The sequence below is a fragment of the Pseudorasbora parva genome, chromosome 10 (genome assembly GCF_024679245.1).
Source record: "Pseudorasbora parva isolate DD20220531a chromosome 10, ASM2467924v1, whole genome shotgun sequence".
Classification (NCBI taxonomy): Eukaryota; Metazoa; Chordata; class Actinopteri; order Cypriniformes; family Gobionidae; genus Pseudorasbora; species Pseudorasbora parva.
The window spans coordinates 24,571,746-24,594,038 of NC_090181.1; the positions used below are offsets into that span (position 1 = coordinate 24,571,746).

A 22,293-nucleotide genomic window follows, 5' to 3' on the forward strand; every position below is an offset into this window, starting at 1 on the left:
AATAATTTGTCATTTTTATCTTGCAGGTACATCTGAAACACAAGGAATGGAAAAGAACTCAGGAAAGAAAATACACACATTTAATTAAATACATTTTGCGGGCAATATTAGACCTCAATCACAATAATTATATGGTGGAAAAATCTATGTGGAAATGTTTACTGTGACAAATATTAAAATGCATCTTTACATTTTTTGGGTACACTTTATTAAAAACATGTTTAATTATTTTTTTCAAAAATGTATAAACCGTCTATAAGCACTAAAACATATCACACAGGAACATGGTGTTTTGCTAGATGAGGTGAGTCAGTTTACAGTCTTGCACCAAAAAATATATTTTGACGTGAATTATAATTTATAAGAAGTTTTGATGTCATGCTCAGTTCAGACAAACCCTACTGTGATAATGTTAGGCAGACAGGAGATGAAGTCCTATCAAGATGTCATTGAGAAGAGATGGTCACAGAGTCACAGCCGCTTCCAGAGTTCAATGTTTCGGAAAGGTCTGACAGAGGCTGTTTTTTTTCTCTAGCACCTGCAAGACACAAAGGTACTATACATTGAAACATGCTCGTTTTCTGAATATAGATTCTACTAATGCTGGTTTCTATTATGTGGGTGTGAGAATGTGTGAAAGAGAGAATCGTACCCAAGATCCCCTCCTGCTCCAGTTCTTCTTCTATCGCCATAAGACGATTGTATTTGTCCATTCGCTTCCCTCCTCTCAACCCGCCCAGTTTGAGAAAGGACACGCCTGACCCTACGGCCTTTAAACACATACAAATGGTGAGGTCCAAAACTTAAAACCTGGGACTCGAAATCTAATTCAACTGGAAAAGTTTTAGGACTTTGAAAAATGTAAAACAAATCAAATGAAGAAATATTTAAGACTGCATTATAGGTCACTAATCAAATCAGCAAAATTTGTTTAGTTTTCATCCCTTTTTGTGCAAATATGCTATGATAATAGTTTGTAAATTAGTCAATTTTGTTTCAAATGTATGATTGTATATATATATATATATATATATATATATATATATATATATATATATGAATGATATATTCATTGGTGCATATTCAGGAGCTGAATGATTCTGATTTCACTATTATTTTTGTATTATTATTAATAAAAGACATGAAATATCAAGAAATATGACCAACCCACCAGGTCAACAATTGATGTATCACCACAGCCTGCAGCCAGCATCGTCTCTGCATCTCAATCCACATAGGGAAGACTTGTGTACTTATTATAGGCAATATATTTAGACTTGGACATTATACTTTTACAAATTATTATCTAAACAACTTATGAAAGAACAAACAGTTGGCACCCAATGTACTGTTTGCTTATGTTTGGAGCCTACCTTTCTGCTCTGCTATGCTTTGAATAAGGTCAGAGATGGTCATATCATTGTGGTGCCTCTTAATGACCCCAGTGACCCCAGGTGGGAGGGGTTTCGCGTCACTCCAGCGAGGACAGTGATTGGATGCTACATCTGCAATCAGGCAGCAGGACTGCCCAATCACTGAGGCCAGTCTCTCCCACTGATCTACATCCTAAACTCAGAGACACGCTGTCAGGTCAATCATTCCTTGGTCTACCAGATGAGCACCATGACACACAGTAAAGTCACTTTTATTGCTTTATACAGATAAATAAGGAGTTTAATGGTTTTTTTTTTAACTCGCCTCTTTCCTGAAAGGATCAATGAGGGATTTGATAGCTGGATATTTATTAATCAGCCCCTCGTACATGTCCACCAACTCATCTGGGGATTTGTAACAGCCTGACATTACCTCATACTTCCCACGTGACTAGAAAACAGCAAGAGAAACGTTTAAAATGGTTACTGTGTGTTATTAAGACTCATTTTGAATGTGTTGTGTCTAATTTAGTACTTGAATATGAGCCTAATAAACTCCTTGTTCTGTGTTCCCAATACTCACATAGTCCATGAGGCCATGTGCTGCACAGTTTATAGCCAAGCGCAGGTCTGACTCTGAACCCAGAGACAGTGCCAGGTTAGCACACGCCTCTCTGACCAGATCAAGAGCCTGTTCGGGATGTTCAAACCCCACCTGTAACGCTCCCTCATCTGATACACCTATAGGCTGAGACAGAAAGAGAACAGGTGAGTGATAGAGTAATATGTTGTTGAAAAGAAATAAAAATGTCTAAAAATATATGGTGAATGACCTGTTTTTGATTTTAATATATTTTAAAATGTCATTGATCATAATGATCATTTTTTTTCACAACATCATAATGTTACGAACGCCTTTACCGAGGCTATAGCATTAGTGCCATGAGGTTCCCACAATTCAAAGTGCACCAGTAATAGCCTCCCATCTAAACATAAATATATATTTATTGTGTGACATGCTGTTAAGTGGTTCAGTCGCCATTCATAAGCCCTGCACATGATTTGGGCCTGTTTATTTCATTCAGATGGTGATGTGCAGATAATTATCCCATCAAAGCATCAAAAAAATCCCCACGTAATTTGTGATGCTTTTGTGTGAGCCGGAGCAGAGAGCGTTCCGTTCCTTTGTCATTGAGTCAAACCATATGAGAGCATCCTTACCCCTGCTTTATATGCTGATCCATTCAAAACTCTCCTCATTTCACACTGCAGTTCAAGGCCCATGCCGATGACCTGCGAGGACAACACATGCATTCACATAACATATACACTAAAAGACAGGCGAGAGTAGTCGCCAAAGCATTAACACCTCTGAGCTATGCACAGCCTAGTTTACTAAAAGCCCAGTGGCTCACATTGACTAAGGTTGTGGCAAAGTTCTCCTAAAGTTATGAACAAACGTTCTTCCAGTAAGGTTAAAAGAAGAATATTTTGTTTTATAAATATCAGAACATGCAATATATTAAAAGAAATAACAGAACCTCTTCTTTTAAACAACAAAAAACTTTTAATTCTAGCTTCATGCATTCTTTTATTTCAACACTTGATATGTTGGGTAAGGATACTGGGCACTTTTTTATACAAAAGCTGAGACAATCATGTTTTAGCCAAACAATACGTCCGGATCGGATTCACTCCTGATCGCTTGTATCACTCGTTTTTGTTCCTTCTTCTCCTGTGTTTTCTGTTTAACCTCTGTTTATCATTCATATATATTCACTTGGTAACATCATATGCATGCAAAGACTTCCATTTCATTGCTATGCTGATGACATTCAAATTTACCTCACCACCAGCTCTGATAGTCCATCCTTGGCTGGCTCACTTACTGCATCTATCAGGGATATCAAGCATTGATATTTTGTCCTTGAATTTCCTTAAACTAAATAACAAAACTGAATTCCTGATTGGCAACCTCAGTAAAAAGGATGGACCTGTTCTTTGAAATTGATGGGGTTTAAGTTAAAAGTTTTTTATACTGTTGTCTGAGGTCAACTTATGACATTCTTGTGGTTTTTACATTCAAAAACATCATAACTAATAAGTATTAGGCTATTTTCTACAATGGTTTTTAGGCTCTCTTCGGAACACTGGGTTTTGATGGGCGTGACGCACTGGAGACTTGGAAGTAAACGCCCACGGCTAGGATTGGATAAGATTTGCATATTTAATTAGCTTCAGCTCCGCTGTCATATCTAGCCCCTGTCAGTTTAGTTCGCATGAGGGAGAGATTATTTTGAAAGCGGCAACTGGCACACAAACGTTCTTCCCCCACGTGAGCTGAAACTTCATTAAAAATAAATGAAGCATCACACATTCCTAATATTATGATCCGAAGGAAGCTTTATGCAGCGACTGTGTTCTTCCACATTGTTATTGCTGCTGGCTAGTGATCGACCGAACAGCTCCATGAGTTGATGGGCTGGGCTACTGAATTAGAGGTGCTGAAGACGTATGACGTAAGAATCAAGCACACTATTGTTTTCTGGGCCTGGTGTCTATAAAAGCTTTTATTTGACTAACAAGGACGTTTTCAGCTCTGAAACTTACTGGATAATATTATATTATTATAAACTTTTATATATCAAAAGCTCAAGGGAAAGTTCATTTCTCAATTCATCACCCCTTTAAGCCGCCTTCATCTGTTCGTAATCTTGGTGTCTTATTTGACTCATCTATATGTTTTGCCTCATATACTTCTGTTGTTAAAAACTCTTTTTTTCCATCTCCGTAATATTGCACGTCTTTGACCATCTCTCACTTAGGCTGATGCAGAAATATTAATTAATCCATTAATTACATCCCATCTGGATTATTGCAATGCTCTATTTCTTGCACTTTCCAAAAAAACGTATTGCAAGGTTACAGTATGTTCAAAACTCAGCAGCAAATGTTGTCACCTCCACCATGTGTGTAGCTCACGTGGCTCACATATATGCATGATCATCACTGGCTACCGGTGGCATCACATATTCACTTTAAGTTATTACTTCTAACATTTAAAGCATTAAATGGTCTTGCACCTCCATATTTGTCTGATCTACTCCTCTCCTGCCCGGTCCCTCAGATCATCTGGTAGGTCATGCTCCTAAATTATGGAATTTGCTTCCCCTACATTAATATGTAATGTAATATGTCATCTCTGTCTACCTTCAAGACCCAGCTAAAGACATATCTATTTAATTTGTATTTCGAATACTGTGGCTATATAAGACCCGTGCTTGTATTGTGTATGTGGGTGTGCAAATGTACTGTCTAACACTATGTAAAGCAACCTTGAGCTATGGAAAGGTGCTATATAAATACAATTTTTCTTCTTCTTTTGATCCGGAGACTCTGTGCTCTCTCATAAGATCCATAATAGCACCCCTTGACATACAGTCTTGTTCAAAATAATAGCAGTACAATGTGACTAACCAGAATAATCAAGGTTTTTAGTATATTTTTTATTGCTACGTGGCAAACAAGTTACCAGTAGGTTCAGTAGATTCTCAGAAAACAAACAAGACCCAGCATTCATGATATGCACGCTCTTAAGGCTGTGCAATTGGGCAATTAGTTGAAAGGGGTGTGTTCAAAAAAATAGCAGTGTCTACCTTTGACTGTACAAACTCAAAACTATTTTGTACAAACATTTTTTTTTTCTGGGATTTAGCAATCCTGTGAATCACTAAACTAATATTTAGTTGTATGACCACAGTTTTTTAAAACTGCTTGACATCTGTGTGGCATGGAGTCAACCAACTTGTGGCACCTCTCAGCTGTTATTCCACTCCATGATTCTTTAACAACATTCCACAATTCATTCACATTCCTTGGTTTTGCTTCAGAAACAGCATTTTTGATATCACCCCACAAGTTCTCAATTGGATTAAGGTCTGGAGATTGGGCTGGCCACTCCATAACATTAATTTTGTTGATTTGGAACCAAGACTTTGCCCGTTTACTAGTGTGTTTTGGGTCATTGTCTTGTTGAAACAACCGTTTCAAAGGCATGTCCTCTTCAGCATAGGGCAACATGACCTCTTCAAGTATTTTAACATATGCAAACTGATCCATGATCCCTGGTATCCGATAAATAGGCCCAACACCATAGTAGGAGAAACATGCCCATATCATGATGCTTGCACCTCCATGCTTCACTGTCTTCACTGTGTACTGTGGCTTGAATTCAGAGTTTGGGGGTCGTCTCACAAACTGCCTGTGGCCCTTGGACCCAAAAAGAACAATTTTACTCTCATCAGTCCACAAAATGTTCCTCCATTTCTCTTTAGGCCAGTTGATGTCTGAGCCTTTGCCATTCTGGTTATTCTTCTATCCATTTTGATGGTTGTCTTCCATTTTCTTCCACGTCTCTCTGGTTTTGCTCTCCATTTTAAGGCATTGGAGATCATTTTAGCTGAACAGCCTATCATTTTTTGCACCTCTTTATAGGTTTTCCCCTCTCTAATCAACTTTTTAATCAAAGTACGCTGTTCTTCTGAACAATGTCTTGAACGACCCATTTTCCTCAGCTTTCAAATGCATGTTCAACAAGTGTTGGCTTCATCCTTAAATAGGGGCCACCTGATTCACACCTGTTTCTTCACAAAATTGATGACCTCAGTGATTGAATGCCACACTGCTATTTTTTTGAACACACCCCTTTCAACTAATTCAACTAATTTCCCAATTGCACAGCCTTAAGAGCGTGCATATCATGAATGCTGGGTCTCATTTGTTTTCTGAGAATCTACTGAACCTACTGGTAACTTGTTTGCCACGTTGCAATAAAAAAATATACGAAAAACCTTGATTATTCTGGTTAGTCACATTGTACTGCTATTATTTTGAACAATACTGTATAAGAGTGACAACATGGATTGTCGTCAGAGTGTTTGTGTTTAAGTGTGAAAAGGTGGGATCTTATGCATTCGCATACATACTTCTCTGACTCTTTGCGACGAGCTGGGCATAAGAATGACCTCCTCCAGAAGGTTGAGTTTACCCAAAGAGTTCTTTCCACAGCTCAGTATTGTGATCATTGGCACAGGCAAGTGCATCTCATTCTGAGCCTAAAGCAGTTCACAGAAAGTGAAGGAAAGGGATAAAAAGGAGATTTACGTCAGAATTGTGCTCAGCGTATTTCTGTATAATAATTCCATCAGAACACAAGCCTTCACCCACAATGCAGTTCTTCTCAAGTACACTGATATCAACTTGACGATTAACACGTGTGTGTTTGTATATACATGCACTTTAAAAGTTCGACTTCATATTACAGTGTTTCAGCAGGTCTTAAAAAGTCTTGATTTGACCATCGACAATTTAAAGCCTTAAAATGTCTTAAATGGGAGCAGTCTTAAATTCAATATCCTGGCATTAAACTAGGCCCTATGATTTCTTTAAAGCTGAAAAAAATGTACGGAATCACAGAATCCATGAATAAAAATTGGAATTTTCTGTATAATGTGCAAATTTCACTGAATTTCTAAATTTTTGGATGAATAAATCAAAAGTGGGATGGGACAGTACACTTAAAGGGATAGTTCACCCACAAATGAAAATTCTGCCATCATTTACCATATAAGTAATTAGTTTACCCACAAATTTCATAGGGCTCTAAATTAAATTCCAAAATTAAATTGCATCCAGCGCAAAAAAACACAGTTCTTTGTATCCCAGTACAAATAGCAAAACATCCTTAAATCAAGATGCGAAATTAAGAAATTAAGTATTCTTTTTTAACACAATTAAGTGAGTTTATGCTTAAAGTCCCAGTGAACCAGAAGTAGCGAGTGAGTTTTCTTCAGTGCTGTGACTTATTTGCAAGTGAAACAGAAAATTTAACAGAGGGCAGAGTAGCGCTCCTCAACTCCATCCATCGCTCATAGCAGAATAACAGTTGGAGGGGAGTGATTACGCATTTTAAAATGCAAGCCTTCAAACTGACACAGCTGAGAAGGAACTCCATTTCCAGAGCAGAAGTAACTTTTCCGATTTTGATTAAAGATTACCATGGCAAACTATTTTTTTCTGTGTATTTACTTGCACGGATTAATTGTTCACCCTAAGACCTCTAATATGTGCTAACAAAGTAAACAAAATCGATTTTGATTTCATGAGGACTTTAAAACAAGAATCTGTCAATGAAAATAAATGTGGATTTTTCTGAACCCCTTGGCAGATATTGGTTCTTGCTTAAATTAAAAAATAACTTTCACAAGATCATTTATTTTCGTATGTCATTTTGCTTATCAAGTAAATGTAACTTGATTTAAGAATATTTTAGATATTTGATTTTGCACTGGTAAAGAAGACCTTTTTTGCTGTGTAATCAGAAGGTACAATAAAAGAAAATTGTATTTTCGAACTTGTATTTTCGAAGTGTCACTAATACAATTCTCATCCTGTGCTTTCTAGACATTTACATTTAGAGAACAAATTGATGTGTTATGTTCCCTTCCATTTATTAGAATTTCTTTAATTGGTCTTAAAAAGGTCTTAGCCTCCAAAAAACCCTGAATTATTGTTTCTAGGTCATTTTAGATTTTGTGCTCAGATGTTTTTTGAAAGAAAGAATATTTTTATTCAGGATTAATTAAAGGATTCATTAAATTAAGCAAAAGTTCCAGGAAATATGTATATTATAATATGTATATTAATAATATTATGTAATATTTGTAATTGTAATACAAATTGAGATGTCAAATGGTTTATGGCATCCAAAATAAGTTTGTGTTTAAATAATATATGTGTGCTGTCTGTGTTGTGTTGTATTATGTATTATGTATACACTCACCTAAAGGATTATTAGGAACACCTGTTCTAATTTCTCATTAATGCAATTATCTATTCAACCAATCACATGAGGCAAGTGTATGCACACTTTACTGACCATGTCCATAAAGGTAATAAAAACATAATCAAAGTAGTTCATATGTGACATCAGTTAGTTAATTAGAATCTCTTGAAGCATCGAAAATACATTTTGTTCCAAAAATAACAAAAACTACAACTTTATTCAGCATTGTCTTCTCTTCCGCATTTGTTTTCAAACCTCAAATAAAGATTAAAACGGTAATGAATCAGCGGATTGATTCATGATTTGGATCGCGTGTCAAACTGCTGAAATCACGTTACAACACAAGCCTACAATTGGATACGCTCTCGGACTAAATATAAAATATCTTAAACTGTGTTCTGAAGATGAACGGCGGTCTTGCGGGTGTGGAACGACATTAGGGTGAGTCATTAATGACATAAATTTCATTTTTGGGTGAACTAACCCTTTAAATAACCACTCGTTACAACCAGTGTATGCAGCAAAGCATTTGTGAAGCCACAACACACACAACCTTGAGGCGGATGGGTTGCAACACCAGAAGACCCCACCGGGTACTACTCTGTTACTATCTCCACTACAAATAGGAAAAAGAGGCTACAGTTTGCACAAGCTCACCAAAATTGGACAGTTGAAGACTGGAATAATGTTGCCTGGTTTCGATTTCTGATGATTTTTTTTACACATTCAGATGGTAGTCAGAATTTAGTGTAAACAGAATGAGAACATGGATCCATCATGCCTTGTTACCACTGTGCAGGCTGGTGGTGGTGGTGTAATGGTGTGGGGGATGTTTTCTTGGCACACTTTAGGCCCCTTAGAGCCAATTGGGCATTGTTTAAACGCCAAAGCCTACCTGAGCATTGTTTCTGACAATGTCCATCCCTTTATGGCCACCATGCACCCACCAGGATAATGCACCATGTCACAAAGCTCAAATCATTTCAAATTGGTTTCTTGAACATGACAATGAGTTCACTGTGCTAAAATGACCCCCATAGTCACCAGATCTCAACCCAATAGAGCATCTTTAGGATGTGGTGGAACGGGAGCTTCGTGCCCTGGATGTGCATCCCACAAATCTCCATCAAATGCAAGATGCTATCCTATCAATATGGGCCAACATTTCTAAAGAATGCTTTCAGCACCTTGTTGAATCAATGCCACGTAGAATTAAGGCAGCTCGGAAGGCGAAAGGGGTCAAACAAAGTATTAGTATGGTGTTCCTAATAATCCTTTAGGTGAGTGTATTTGGATACACACAGATACATGTTTAAACAGTCAAACCAAATTAATTTGCAATAGTTTAGAAAATTGTAATAAAATATGACGAACTCAGAGTTAAATTGTGACTGAATATTCATCTTGATAAAGTCAGATAACTGATAGAAGGTATGTGATGGATTACAATCAACCTGTCAGTTGTTAAATTTAAGTACACAATTAGATAATACCAATTTAGGTCAACCAATTAACAAGAAATTTCTAATTTTGTTCAGTCTGTGTTGTAAAAGGTTGCATTAGCAATTAAAAAGAAAATAAAAAATAATATTATAAGTATATATTTTCATGTATCAACATTCCCACAAAAATATTAAGCAGCACACCACTGATCCTAATAATAATTGTATAGTATTTTTGATTAAATAAATGCAGCCTTGTTGAGCATAAAAGTTATCATAAAATCTTACCAACCCCAAATTTTTGATCAGTAGTGTACCTGCAGGACTCTTAATGATGTGATATGTCGGTATAGGGGTGCTCCTAAAAGTCTGGCAGCGGTTTTAGCCACCACCAAAGAAACAACACCAACTGCCATGGCCCCTGGCAGCCTCGGCTCTGGGGGTTCTGCAGGAGGGAGGAGCTTTTCCGTGCTGTTCCCTTTTTTACCTGGGAACAAAGACATAATGACACTAAGAGAAAGTGCAGGGGACAGAGAGGTCAGATTAAAGGATGTGCATTGTTACATACATCACCTGAATCTTAAGAGAGATTAATAATCAAAGGTTTCAGTTACTGATGTCATCGTATCAGTCATATGTATGACGCGTGATTCATTGTGTTCCTCTCAGAAATGTATAATAATAGGTTACTGAGATTAAGTGAGAAGCATTCAAACGATCGTGTGATGTCAACATGGCAATCAACACGAGCCACGACCCCACTCACTTTAGAATAAAAAAACTGAAGACCATAATTTAAAAAAAATCTAAAGTACTATTCATTTCTGTAGGGGTAAAAGGTCTTCTACAGTAGAAATGTTTCTTGAGGCACATTTAAATATTTCTCTAAGATTTTAACATAGTTTGGATTAAATGAAAAGGTGAAATAGAGCCATCATCACATAGATTGCTACTCAACTCAATACGCGCTGCTAATGTAGCTATAGCAGCTCCCAGAAGGGTTTCTATGAAAGAGAGAAGTGTGGAATCTTTCAGAAATATTTATTGTGAGAATTTAATTTGCAACACAACTAAAAACCTTGGAGAAATGGCAAAACATTAAAGGTTTAGTTCACCCAAAAATGAAAATTCTGTCATTAATTACTCACCCTCATGTCGTTCCAAGACCGTAAGACTTCAGAACACTCCCCTCCATAGACAGCTATTTAATTAAGACTTTCAAAGCCCAGACATTGTTTAAACAGTCCATATGACTACAGTGTCTTAGCCTTTATTTTACTGGGTAAAAGACTGACACAGACAAGAAGAAATTTTTGAAGAAAGTCATTATTTTTGTTCGATTTTTGCGCACGAAAAGTATTCTCGTCGCTTCATAAAATTAAGGTTGAACCACTGGAGTCACATGTACTATTTTAATGAAGTTTTTACTACCTTTCTGGGCTTTGAAAGTGGTAATTAAATAGCTCTCAGATTTAATCAAAAATATCTTAATTTGTGTTCCGAAGAAGAATGAAGGTCCTTCGGGTTTGGGACGACATGAGGGGGAGTAATTAATGACAAATATTTCATTTTTGGGTGAACTAACCCTTTAAGTTCCTTTACCTTTCTCACCACCTTTCTTGTCTTTGGCAGGGGCCAGTGTGGGAGCCTCAGACACTGTTTCATCACTCAACCCCTCCTCCTTCTCTCTGTTAAGACTGTCCTTGTGCTCCAGGTAACGTGCCATGAAGAAATCTCTGCAGAACATACACAACAACAAAAAAACTCAGTCTTGCATGTGCGTATTAAAGCTTGCTTATAATGGCAACTTTTATGTCATGTGTATTTTCTATTGTACGTGTGATCACCTGAGTACTTTGTCTACATAGTTTTGGTCAGTAGGGTTAAAGCCTTGCAGCATTGGACTAAGATGCTCTCTGATCCACTTCAGAGCTGTTGTGTTGGACAGACATTGCTGGTTGCTAATAGAAACCGCCTCCAATGACTCTGCCATTCCATCAGCCAGACCATCACAAGGGCCCCCCATCACTGCACTGCACACCATCTATCATTTACACAAACGGTCATTGAAAATCAAATCTGTCATGAATTACACTGCATTTGTAAAATCTGACTATTACATTTATTGTATCCTATTTAACTAGTCCGGTTATTTAAATGCATTTTTTTTTTTTTGTTAAATGTTTTTGTTTAATATTTTATTTTTATTTTGGCTTGTATAGTTTTTTTTTTTTTTATAATTACATTTTTATTGTTCAAGCTTTACCTAACAATAAAAGCACTGAAAGCATATGGAGTTGTGAACTGTTTTTATATGGTTGGAAAAGTGGTTTAGTTAAAAGTGGTCTTATATAGATAAAAAATAATTTCCAGAGAAATAATTATAACAATAATATAAATATATAATAAAAAAGCTAATTACAGCACTTCTTTTAAGAAATATACTGCTATTTCTTATTTTCTTTTCTTTTTTTAAAGAAAATTAATCAAGAGGTTAAACTTTTGATCTAATGCAAGCCTGGTTCTGTGTGAGTTCTAGATGGTGCTAAGCCCCCTTAAACGCAGTCCATATTTGTGTATTCTGCAGGGTGTCAAATGTATCCATTCACGTGTTTTTGCAGCAGTGAGCAATGCAGCCAATCACAGACATCTCTTGATTGCAATGGCCAATCAGAGGTGTTTAAGTTTAGTTTTTATTCAGTGCTGTTTTACAGGCTCACAAAACCTCTCATTATCAAACAAAGTTTAGACACGAGTCACACGATGAGATTTATTTTGCATTTTTGACAGTGTGCTTAATTGATTATAACGGAACATTGTGAGACTGTGATGAACTGATAAAGCGTTTTAATGACTGTAAAGGGAGCTGTTTTGGCTCATAATAATGTAATAATGTCATTAATTTAATAGATCTATTGTTTTTCATGCTGCTAAGAGGACCAACAGCCAATTGCATACTGCAAAGTTTCAGAAGTAACATAAACATATAAAAGCTGGATTCACTCAGCATGGGACAGAAATATGACATGTTAAAATAGCAACGTGTAAAGGCATACTAACAGATTAATAGAAAAATAGATACATATTTTAGTAATTCTATCCCAAATATTGGTAAAACTGATGGAACCGGGCCTGATCTGATGTGTACTCATGGTGTTTGCTACTTGTTGTCAAGATCTTTGGATTTTAATGTCAAATTTTGTAGATTTAACTTTGAAAACAAAATATTTCAGGTAAAGTGCCAAATATACATAGATTGATGTGATGAGTACGCTTAATTTGTCCTGTTCTTTATATCTACAACCATAATGAGTGATTGTACCCAATCTCTACAAAGGAGAGGTTCAGTTATAGCTGAAGATGAGTGTTTTTGTGTTTGGTTAATGCTAAATGCAAAGGTCATACAATTATTTTTAAAAAGTGTGACATCACCTTCCAATACAGCTAAAACACTGATTTGAACCTGGGCAGTGTTTAAAATCCTCTCATCCTATCTGCATTTCTCCAAACTTTGCTTTGCTTTTGCTGTTCTCCTCCCCTCCTCCTTTCACCTCTCCTCTCCTCCCCCAAGCTCATGCCTACAGTCGGCTGTTCCCTGTCCCGCTGTATTACTGTCACAAGCTCTGAATGTGCCAAACCAAAACGGCAGCACTCTCAACTGCAATATGGCCATCGTGCCAGAAGGCATAATGCTTACCTCGCAAACGCAAACAGAGCTTTAGAGAGAAATCAAAACAGACCGGGAATGAGAGACAAGAGAGTGATCTGATGGTCACACATAGTAGTTGGCTGCTGAGGCACGTGGGTCACTGTACAAACACACACACTCTCCTAATCTAATCATTCTGTTTGTCTGTGTGCATGAGTATGGGGACATGCTGTGACCTAAAATCATCATTGTGTCACTACAAATTTCTCATGTGAACTGTCAAGCATGGTGCAAAGGTTACAAGGGCGAACGACCAGTTTCTAGTTTCTCATAACCATCAACACAAAGACACTTAGATCTGATATCCACCTTGTTGCCTACAAAAAGCAATATTTGACTGTCAATAATTTCATTATTTTAGGCCTGCTTACTGTAATATACCTAACCCCCATGTGACAAACTGGTAGCTGCTCTGAAATGTAGGGAAAACGTGGATTATTTCAGAATCTAACGTTACCTTTTCCTCATTTCTGATGATGCAGTGCACTTCAGTCTGTAATGCTGCCAAACCCCTTCCGTCAAACACATCCCTTCCGGTTATTTTACTAATCACGGGAGCACAGGAGAGCCTGGAAAAATAGTTTGCCTGAAAGAGCAGTGAAAGAGCAGTTATTGATTTTTCTCCATTATGTTGGTGTGTGTGTGTGTGTGTAATTATGGGGATCTGACCTACATACTGACTTCATTCTGGCAGAATAAAATGTAACTTAAAATAGACAAGACGCAATGTCAAAATCTGTAATTCTAAAACGGGTAACTGGTAACATTCTAATTATAATTCTATGAAGAAATGTTTACAGTTATTTCATATCTCAAAAGCATAAGTATGTTGATTTGTCCCACCAGATAACCATAGATATCATCCGGTTTCTGCCAAAACATCTCGTTCAAGACGCTCTCTATCTTCTGAGGGACCCCGTTGGACCGGTAATACTCCGCGGCTTTGTTCTTCAAGTCGTAAAACTCCAGGTCCTCTTTTGATACTTTGCTATGGCTCACGAATCCTTTATACGACATGGTTGTTTGGTTTACGACAGAATTTCTACACTTGTTTACAGTCTTTCGCTGTCATGTGCGGCGCGCGTCCTCCTCGCAGGGTTTGTTGATGGTGTGTGGTTGCTCGGCAACCTCAGTTGTAACTCTGCGAGAATTCAGATTGCGTTTCTTTCATAACGCTGCATTTAATTGAAACGAGTTCAATATCCATTTTGACGCTGTTGTTGTGGCCTCCATAAATCTAACAGGACCCTCCATTCCTCTTGACGTAATATGCTGTGTTCATTGACGGACAGTGTTTATGGTAGGCTATAAATATGAGGTGTCTATAACTCTTGATATGATAAATATTTTAGACGTTTTGCTCCTAACCTTCAAGCCTTAATTACTTTTAATAAATAATTTGATAATAAATTATCAAATTTAATAAAAGGCGTTGATTTAAATGCACTCGCAAACGTTGAGGTGAATTTTCGTAGCTTAATTCGGCCTAGGCTAACTAGGCTTAACTAGCTTTAATGGCATAACTTATATGTAGCCTTACCTAAATTTGATTTGTTTGTTTTAATAAAAAATTATAATTTATATCTATATTCTATAAAAACATGAGTCAACTTCACCATATTTACATATTGGCCGCATACCCTATGATTTGGTTGCTTGCTTGCTTTACGGAACCAGCGGATTTTATTGACTTTACTTTAACGTTAATCTTACTCGCGGCCCATGTGATATCAATGAAAATTGCAATACAATGATTAACGTTAGTCAGTGTTCAAGAGGACGTCCGAGTTGAAAATATCATGTTATCAGAGATGCCCTAGTTTATTAGTGTCGTGTCAGTAGGCTATATATAGTTTATTACGGCATTTTCGCGTGGACTATATATATATATATATATATATATATATATATATATATATATATATATATATATATATATATATATATATATATATATATATATATATATATATATATATTGACCATTTAACGCTTTGTTTCACCAGACATATCTGTTACGTTTTTATAAAATAGCCCAAATGACTAATGGGAAAAGCGAATTAGGTTATTCTGCGTGTTCAAAATAAAACAAAATTGTTTTAAAAGCAGAAATGTTTTTTTTAAAACCAAGCTAAAATCATAATAACGTTACATAGGCTAGGCTAGACTTTTTCGTTCTGATTAAACAAACATCAATCCTAGCCAAGTAGCTTGTATAATACACATATTTAAAATAGTAAATAATAGTAGGCTAATACACGTATTGTTGTTGTTGTTGTTGTTGTTGTTGTTGTTAATATTATTGTTATTATTATAAATACTTCAAAGTGAGGATCTGCGCGGTTGCTGCTGCTTAGCCCATGACTGATATGCTATATTAATGTAAGCGTATACAATCTAATCTATTGCACTCCACATTAATTATTCTACCAAGTTGTTGCCATTTCAAGGTGGAATAACGGCCTATAGTCTACAGCAGGGCGTCAATGGCCACTTTAATGTTAACCGGGGGTTTCTGTTTCAACGATCTGCCTTAGTACATTTTACTGCTAGCATAATGCCCTGTTTATTTATTTGTAAAACTTTAAACGCATTTAAAGTCCTGCAGCTGAGGTTTAAGTAACGTTAGCCTATTTTAGACATGTAAATATTTTGTAACAATGTGTAGTTAACATTAATACTGCATATACACGACATTTTTCACAATATAGTGAAGAAAAGGCTGCATTTGTTTTTGTATCAATTTTAAATTTCACTATGACGTTTATCGACCAAAGCGAACGTTTTGCAAATTCCAATAAAAAGTATGAATTATTAGGCTACAAATATAGCCTACTTTTATTTTTTATACTATTTATGTTTAATGTATAGTTTAATTTAATAATAATACTTTGATACACTCTTTCTGAATTTACTTCTTTATTCTACAAACAACATTTATGCAAGATCCATTATATAAAGCACAGTCCTATATATATATATATATATATATATATATATATATATATATATATATATATATATATATATATATATATATATATATATATATATATATATATATATATATATATATCCCAACTGCATGTTATATATATATATATATATATAACATGCAGTATGCGTTATACTTTCTCTAAAATAAAATCCAGAATGCGTCTATGAAATTACAGCACAGAAGCGTCCACAGTTTTATATATACAGACTTTTATCATATAGGCCTATATGTTACGAGCTAATGTGAGAATTAATTAACATTAGATTTGACAAATATAAAAAATGTCCAAGTTATTTCTTAGTTTATAGTTGCATTCGTTGGCGAAAATTATGAGCTACAAATCAACTTAGGTCGGTGCCTTGATTAACCAGAGCAATAATTATAGTTTTGTTTTTCACAACATGCATTAGGCTAAATATCATATATATATATATATATATATATATATATATATATATATATATATATATATATATATATATATATATATATATATATATATATATATATATATATATATATATATATATATATATATATAAAATAAATTATATGCGGAAATTAAAACCATTTTAACATAATTACTGTCAGAATGAACTGGGATATTTATTCACGTGGAAAAATATGGAATAGGCCTATACATAATCAATTTGTCCGTTTTCCAAAATTAAATACCTGTGGTGTGGCACGCGCTTCTGCTCTAGACTGGGCTCAGGTTCACGCGGAGGTCAGTCGCTCCAGGACAGGAAGTCATCGAGAGGGCACCAGCGTCACTGACGTCACGTACTAGAGCGCGTTTCATTGGCTTTTCCTGCGCTTGGCTGGGCACTGTAGATGGGGAAGACACAAATAATATCTGACACAACAAAATATGCTTGCTTAAACATGAACCGGTTCAACGTCGTATTTCCGCATGGGGCAAAATCATTATTTTAAAGGCAACAGGTATCGATGAAGCATAGCCTTTTTTGCAGCGCATCGCTACACAGAGCATTGCAGGGGGGAAACAGAAAACATTCACAGACACATTAGTTAAGATGCAGTCTAAGGTATTTGATGTCATGCCCGGAATGTGCCAGATCTGATGAGGAACAAGTGGGAGAACACCTCTGTATTTATAATTTCACTCAAATAAATAGAACATTGAGATTTACAAAAATGATGGTCTTTAACATAAATGTTGAAATATAATATTGGCCAAAAACACACTTTAAGCGGATATTTATGGTCACAGCGGAGTTCAAGTGAGCATGAATATACTGTCGCCACCAGCCGGTCACGTCTGCGCACTCTCAAATTCAATCTACGCATGCACTCAAAAGCTCATTGTTACATATATATTTTCTTTCATATAGGCTATTATTCTACGAGAACACGCACATTTTGCATTGAGCACGCGTAAAAAAAATGTTAACTGCCATAAAATGATAGGCCTTATAATATTTTTGTCATTTAGGTTGCAGTGATTGATGCCACAGCAATATGATCTATAGGCTACTACGATTCTCAATTAACTATGTGACTACAATAACAAAAATACATAGTAGCCTACTATAAATATGTAAACTCAACATTCGCTGCTGTTAATTTGATTAAGAATTTTTATTGACTTACATTTTGTAGAGGATACATCCATATACTCCCCATAGACAACCCGAAAGTAATGTGATACAGACAAACCAAGTCCATATCCCCAGCTCTACTATACTGCATAAGAGAATCATAAAAAGTAGGACATTAGTCACCAAACAAAGACAACCGTAATACCCTGCTACGCTGTGGCTAAAGCGCCCTGCACAGACCTGAGCCTGTTTTGGGACGACCGCTGGGCCCTGTAAAGAAGTCCAGGCTTCTCAACACTGCTGTTAGAGCTTGAAACATCCACATTGTCAAGACATGTGACTGCCAGTAGGTCAGACACTCCCAGATAGCCTACATTTGCTGTCTGTTTTGTCCCCCCTAGCCTCTTAAAGTCACGCTTGTGGTTTTCATAAAGTTCTAAAAAGTAATTTTAACGTTTTATGAATATTTATTCGTGTTAAGCAGAGACCAACCATCTCGCACTCAACCACTTGTTGCTTTGTTATTATCCTTTAAGGCCAATAATTGCGTTTTTGTCATGCGTCATAATACATTGAGACATTAGACTAAGACATGCATCATGTGGATCATAACAAACACGGAATATAATGCACTTTATGCCACGGTCAGAGCTTTCACCAAAAGCTACATTTGCATTTACATGTTTTAATTGCTTAACTAATGTTTAACAGCTTGCCAAGGGTCCCTGGGTCACGGGGAAAAGGGCAATTTCTACCTAATTAGCGCGTCTTCTCCCATCCTTAAGCCGCCAGATGCATCGCCGGATGCCCTGATTAATGCTTTCAGAGCCACACACTTGTCCGGTCATGTTTTCAAACTTTGCCAGGTGTCATCTGAATGAACACAAATAGATTGTTTTGTTGTTTTTCAGTTTGTGTTTCATCCTGAATTAATACAAGGACTCAATAAGGAATTCCTCACCATTCACAAAATATGTGCGGTGTTTTATAACTTTACTATAAGAATTGAGTTTGGTTTTGAATTGGTAATGAAGACCTAACGCGAAACTAACCACGTTTTGCTGCTAACTTTTTTTTATTTGACATGATTTACACGAGTCTAAGCGTCCAAACCCATTATTCGTCTGTAACTAAAAGTTACTATTAGGCTATTTATTCTAAGCGTAAAAAGGTTGCCGAGAAAGATGTGCTCGAATTAAAATAGTTTTATTTTAAAAATCTGGGAACTACTTAGCTTTAACGAAGTTTGCTGCTAAATATGATCATACTGACAATATTCGGGGGGAAACTATGCATCCAGACACGCAATTAGACAGATTATAGCTACATTTAAGACTAGACCACTTCAATAAGGTTTTGTGGGTTATGAATTAATATAGCTGGCTATAATCAAGTTCGAATTCACAGAATTAACACTTCAGAAACACCACATCTTTCAATAGGGATTGTGTAAAATAGCAGAAGTTTTTGAAAATTATTGTGTGCATTAGAATGCAATTCCTGTACAATTACCAAAATATATTACCACATGTCGGTGCATATAAAAATGTTTGTAGCCTACGTATAAAACGGATTTAAAAAAAACATTATTTCTGAAATAACCTCTTCAGATTTGCCTTAATGAGTTCCTGCCTTAATGAACCGATCTCGTTTAAGTCACTCTCCTAAGCTCTAAAGAGGGTTCACGGACAGGTCGCGCGCATTGCTCTGATACCTGGACCCAGAGAGAGAAGGATATATTTGTTGCAACATTCGCTTATTTCTTTGCTTGCTGCCATATGGCAAATAAGCTCAAACCCTTAACCTTCGCATGTACCCGTATGAGTATGCATTTTCTTCCAGGCAAAATAAGAGACAAGTGATATTTAACCCTGCAGTGTGCACAATGAGAGCTGGGGACAAAAAAAGGCATAGCGCTGAGAGACACGTAGGAATACAGAATCTTTTACACACACACACACACACACACACACACACACACACACACACACACACACACACACACACACACACACACACACACACACACACACACACACACACACACACACACACACACACACACACACACACACACACACACACACACACACACACACACACACACACACACATGTGTTGGCTATAAGCATTGCGCTTTCGCGTTGTGTTTATTAACCTAGAACATGGGAAGTTTACATGGGAAGTCTAGTCTATAGTTAACCGTAGAAGTGTTTTATGGACTGGGCAATTTAAACCCATATTTGGCAAAGAAGAAATAAAAAACTATAACAAAGCTATTCGTTATTAGTATATATATATATCAGTTTTTCTTTCTTTCTTTCTTTCTTTCTTTCTTTCTTTCTTTCTTTCTTTCTTTCTTTCTTTCTTTCTTTCTTTCTTTCTTTCTTTCTTTTCTTAAAATCAATGTATAAAAATGTAGTTTTAAATTTCTAGCCTAAATACAAATTTACTGTTAATGGTTGAATTAAAACATAGCCTGCACCTATGGCGAAGTGCAAAGTTTAGGAAATAGTCTAAAGTAAACGCGCAATGCACTCAAATATTACGCCCTTAAACACTGGGCTCAATCTATATCATATTTTATCTCCACGTAGACTGTGCGATTAACATTTAACATAACATAACACTGTCAACAAGTATGCTAGATATAAACAACTGGACTCTACTGAACGTAAATTAATCTGGAAATGACCGCGCATGGCGCTAGTCAGTTACGCATAGCCACGCATATTGCGTAACATTATGCGAGTCTTTATCTGGAACCAAACGAGCTCCGTGTGTGTGTGTGTGTGTGTGTGTGTGTGTGTGTGTGTGTGTGTGTGTGTGTGTGTGTGTGTGTGTGTGTGTGTGTGTGTGTGTGTGTGCTTTAACCTTAACGAACACTCACTGACTCACGGCTCACGGGAAATTGGTGTCTCCATGGGGAAACAAGCTTATACAGAATTCATTTTTATTTTATTTTATTTATTTGTTTTTTAAAATGTAATAGGCCTAATGAAGTAAGTTTTGTGTGATAGATATGTTTAGGGGTAGGGTTAGTAAGTGTATATGTTGTACAGTATAAAAAGAGAGAGTTCCCATAAAGACAGTGTGTGTGTGGGGGGGGGGGGGGGGGACATATGAGGACACAATGTGTATAATGACACAGGCATGACAGGTATTACAAGGAGAGGGTGAAATATGAGGACATTGGCCATGTCCCCACTTTTCAAAATGCTTATAAATCATATAGGATGAGGTTTTTTAGAAAGTAAAAATGCAGAATGTTTTCTGTGATGGGTAGGTTTAGGTGCAGGGGCAGTGTAAGCGGATATAAAATATGGTTTGTAGAGTATAAAAACCATTACGCCTATAATGTCCCCCCATATGTGTGTGTGTATGTGTGTATGTGTGTGTGTGTGTGTGTGTGTGTTCGTTCAAGAGTTTTATGCCGTAGCCTAGGCATGTGGTGTTTGGGGCTTGAACAGTTCAGCATGCTACCTTGGGAATTGGTCAAAGGAAAAAAATAAAAAGTCAAATAGCAGTGTTTGCTATAGGCTACTCTATTGCGCACGGTATGGTACAACGAGGGCTAACAACCATCGATTGACAGAGATACGATGCTGAGCCAGTCAACGACTAGCCTACAACACCTGTTTTTAAAACCGAATAGAGAATCTTAATTTCTTAATTACATTGAAACATTATTTTACCATGCACAGACAATGGTTTAATGTAGGCCTATTGACATTCTTGCTGTTCATAAATATAGGCTTAAATAAAACTCTTCATTAGGGCTACCACAGCAAATCTTTATTATTTAGTTCTTGTGCATGTCATTTTAAATAAGATTAGAAGTGATGCTCTTATATCAGCTTGTTTAGATTACAGATACCTTGAACAAAGTTCTTCATACCGGTTTTGACATTCTGTATGAACACTTCCCCCTTGTGGACTTGAGGGCATGTTGTCCTAACGTCAAGGCTTTGTGAGTTGTTTAGTAAGATATCTTAAGAAACGATTTATGGCAGACCACATCATTTTCACAAGATATGCTTACAGCCTATTTTTCAAAATTAATGTAAATGAATATAACAATACCTTTTTCCTTTTATAAAAAATGGTGTCAAGTCTTGTGCAGCAAATATCCGTTGTCAACTTTGAATGTTTGTCTAAGCTTGTTTATGTGTTTTTAAATTAGTTCTATATAGAGGGCGATTTTATTTGTTTCTTTTATTATATATTTATTGTTTTTATTTGGTTGATTATCAGGCCTGCTACCCTTATAAAAAACAAGTATAGTTCAAGTTAATTTTAAAGTAGCCTACATTTAAGTAAAGTTCAATATTTTTAATATAGCCCACTTGTATGTAGAAAATATAC

General features: G+C 36.2%; 2 protein-coding genes and 1 long non-coding RNA gene across 9 annotated transcripts in view; 2 read left to right on the top strand and 1 right to left on the bottom strand.

Annotated features, from left to right (window-relative positions):
* shtn1 (shootin 1) overlaps positions 1-216 on the top strand; it is a 45,265-nt gene extending 45,049 nt beyond the window's left edge. For both annotated transcript variants that reach the window (XM_067455636.1, XM_067455635.1), the window contains one exon: positions 27-216. The gene's annotated coding sequence lies outside the window, so the exon portion shown is untranslated. The remainder of the gene's footprint in view (positions 1-26) is intronic.
* On the bottom strand, positions 59-18,219 carry eno4 (enolase 4). Of its 5 annotated transcripts, XM_067455632.1 has the most exons (15): positions 18,169-18,219; positions 17,981-18,073; positions 17,042-17,194; positions 13,826-13,954; positions 11,507-11,703; positions 11,262-11,395; positions 9,977-10,146; positions 6,359-6,487; positions 2,595-2,666; positions 1,957-2,121; positions 1,699-1,824; positions 1,374-1,566; positions 1,172-1,224; positions 653-770; positions 59-538 (listed from the first exon to the last, which is right to left on the bottom strand). In XM_067455632.1, exons 5-15 carry the CDS (start codon positions 11,701-11,703, stop codon positions 447-449), a joined length of 1,449 nt encoding a protein of 482 aa, XP_067311733.1. In that variant the 5' UTR covers positions 13,826-13,954; positions 17,042-17,194; positions 17,981-18,073; positions 18,169-18,219; the 3' UTR covers positions 59-446. The 5 variants fall into 5 exon arrangements, 4 of the variants coding, with proteins under 4 accessions (XP_067311733.1, XP_067311735.1, XP_067311732.1 ...); XM_067455634.1 differs by lacking the exon at positions 18,169-18,219 and having other exon boundaries at positions 17,981-18,118; XM_067455631.1 differs by lacking the exons at positions 17,042-17,194; positions 17,981-18,073; positions 18,169-18,219 and adding an exon at positions 14,212-14,488 and having other exon boundaries at positions 1,172-1,218.
* On the top strand, positions 1,520-11,722 carry LOC137091329 (uncharacterized). 2 transcript variants are annotated; one of them, XR_010908070.1, is made up of 4 exons: positions 1,520-1,633; positions 1,961-2,141; positions 11,292-11,373; positions 11,590-11,722. It is a non-coding gene; the product is annotated as an uncharacterized lncRNA (long non-coding RNA). The 2 variants fall into 2 exon arrangements; XR_010908069.1 differs by having other exon boundaries at positions 11,292-11,436; positions 11,590-11,721.
* Positions 18,220-22,293: the final 4,074 nt, after the last annotated feature.

Excerpts from the sequence above, each read along its gene's own strand:
- eno4 (XM_067455630.1), bottom strand. The coding sequence starts at position 14,385 with ATGTCGTATAAAGGATTCGTGAGCCATAGCAAAGTATCAAAAGAGGAC. Across the intron at positions 1,825-1,956 it reads CACATGGCCTCATGGACTAT|TCACGTGGGAAGTATGAGGT; the intron begins GTGAGTATTGGG and ends GCTGTTTTCTAG. Across the intron at positions 539-652 it reads GGAGCAGGAGGGGATCTTGG|GTGCTAGAGAAAAAAAACAG; the intron begins GTACGATTCTCT and ends TGTGTCTTGCAG.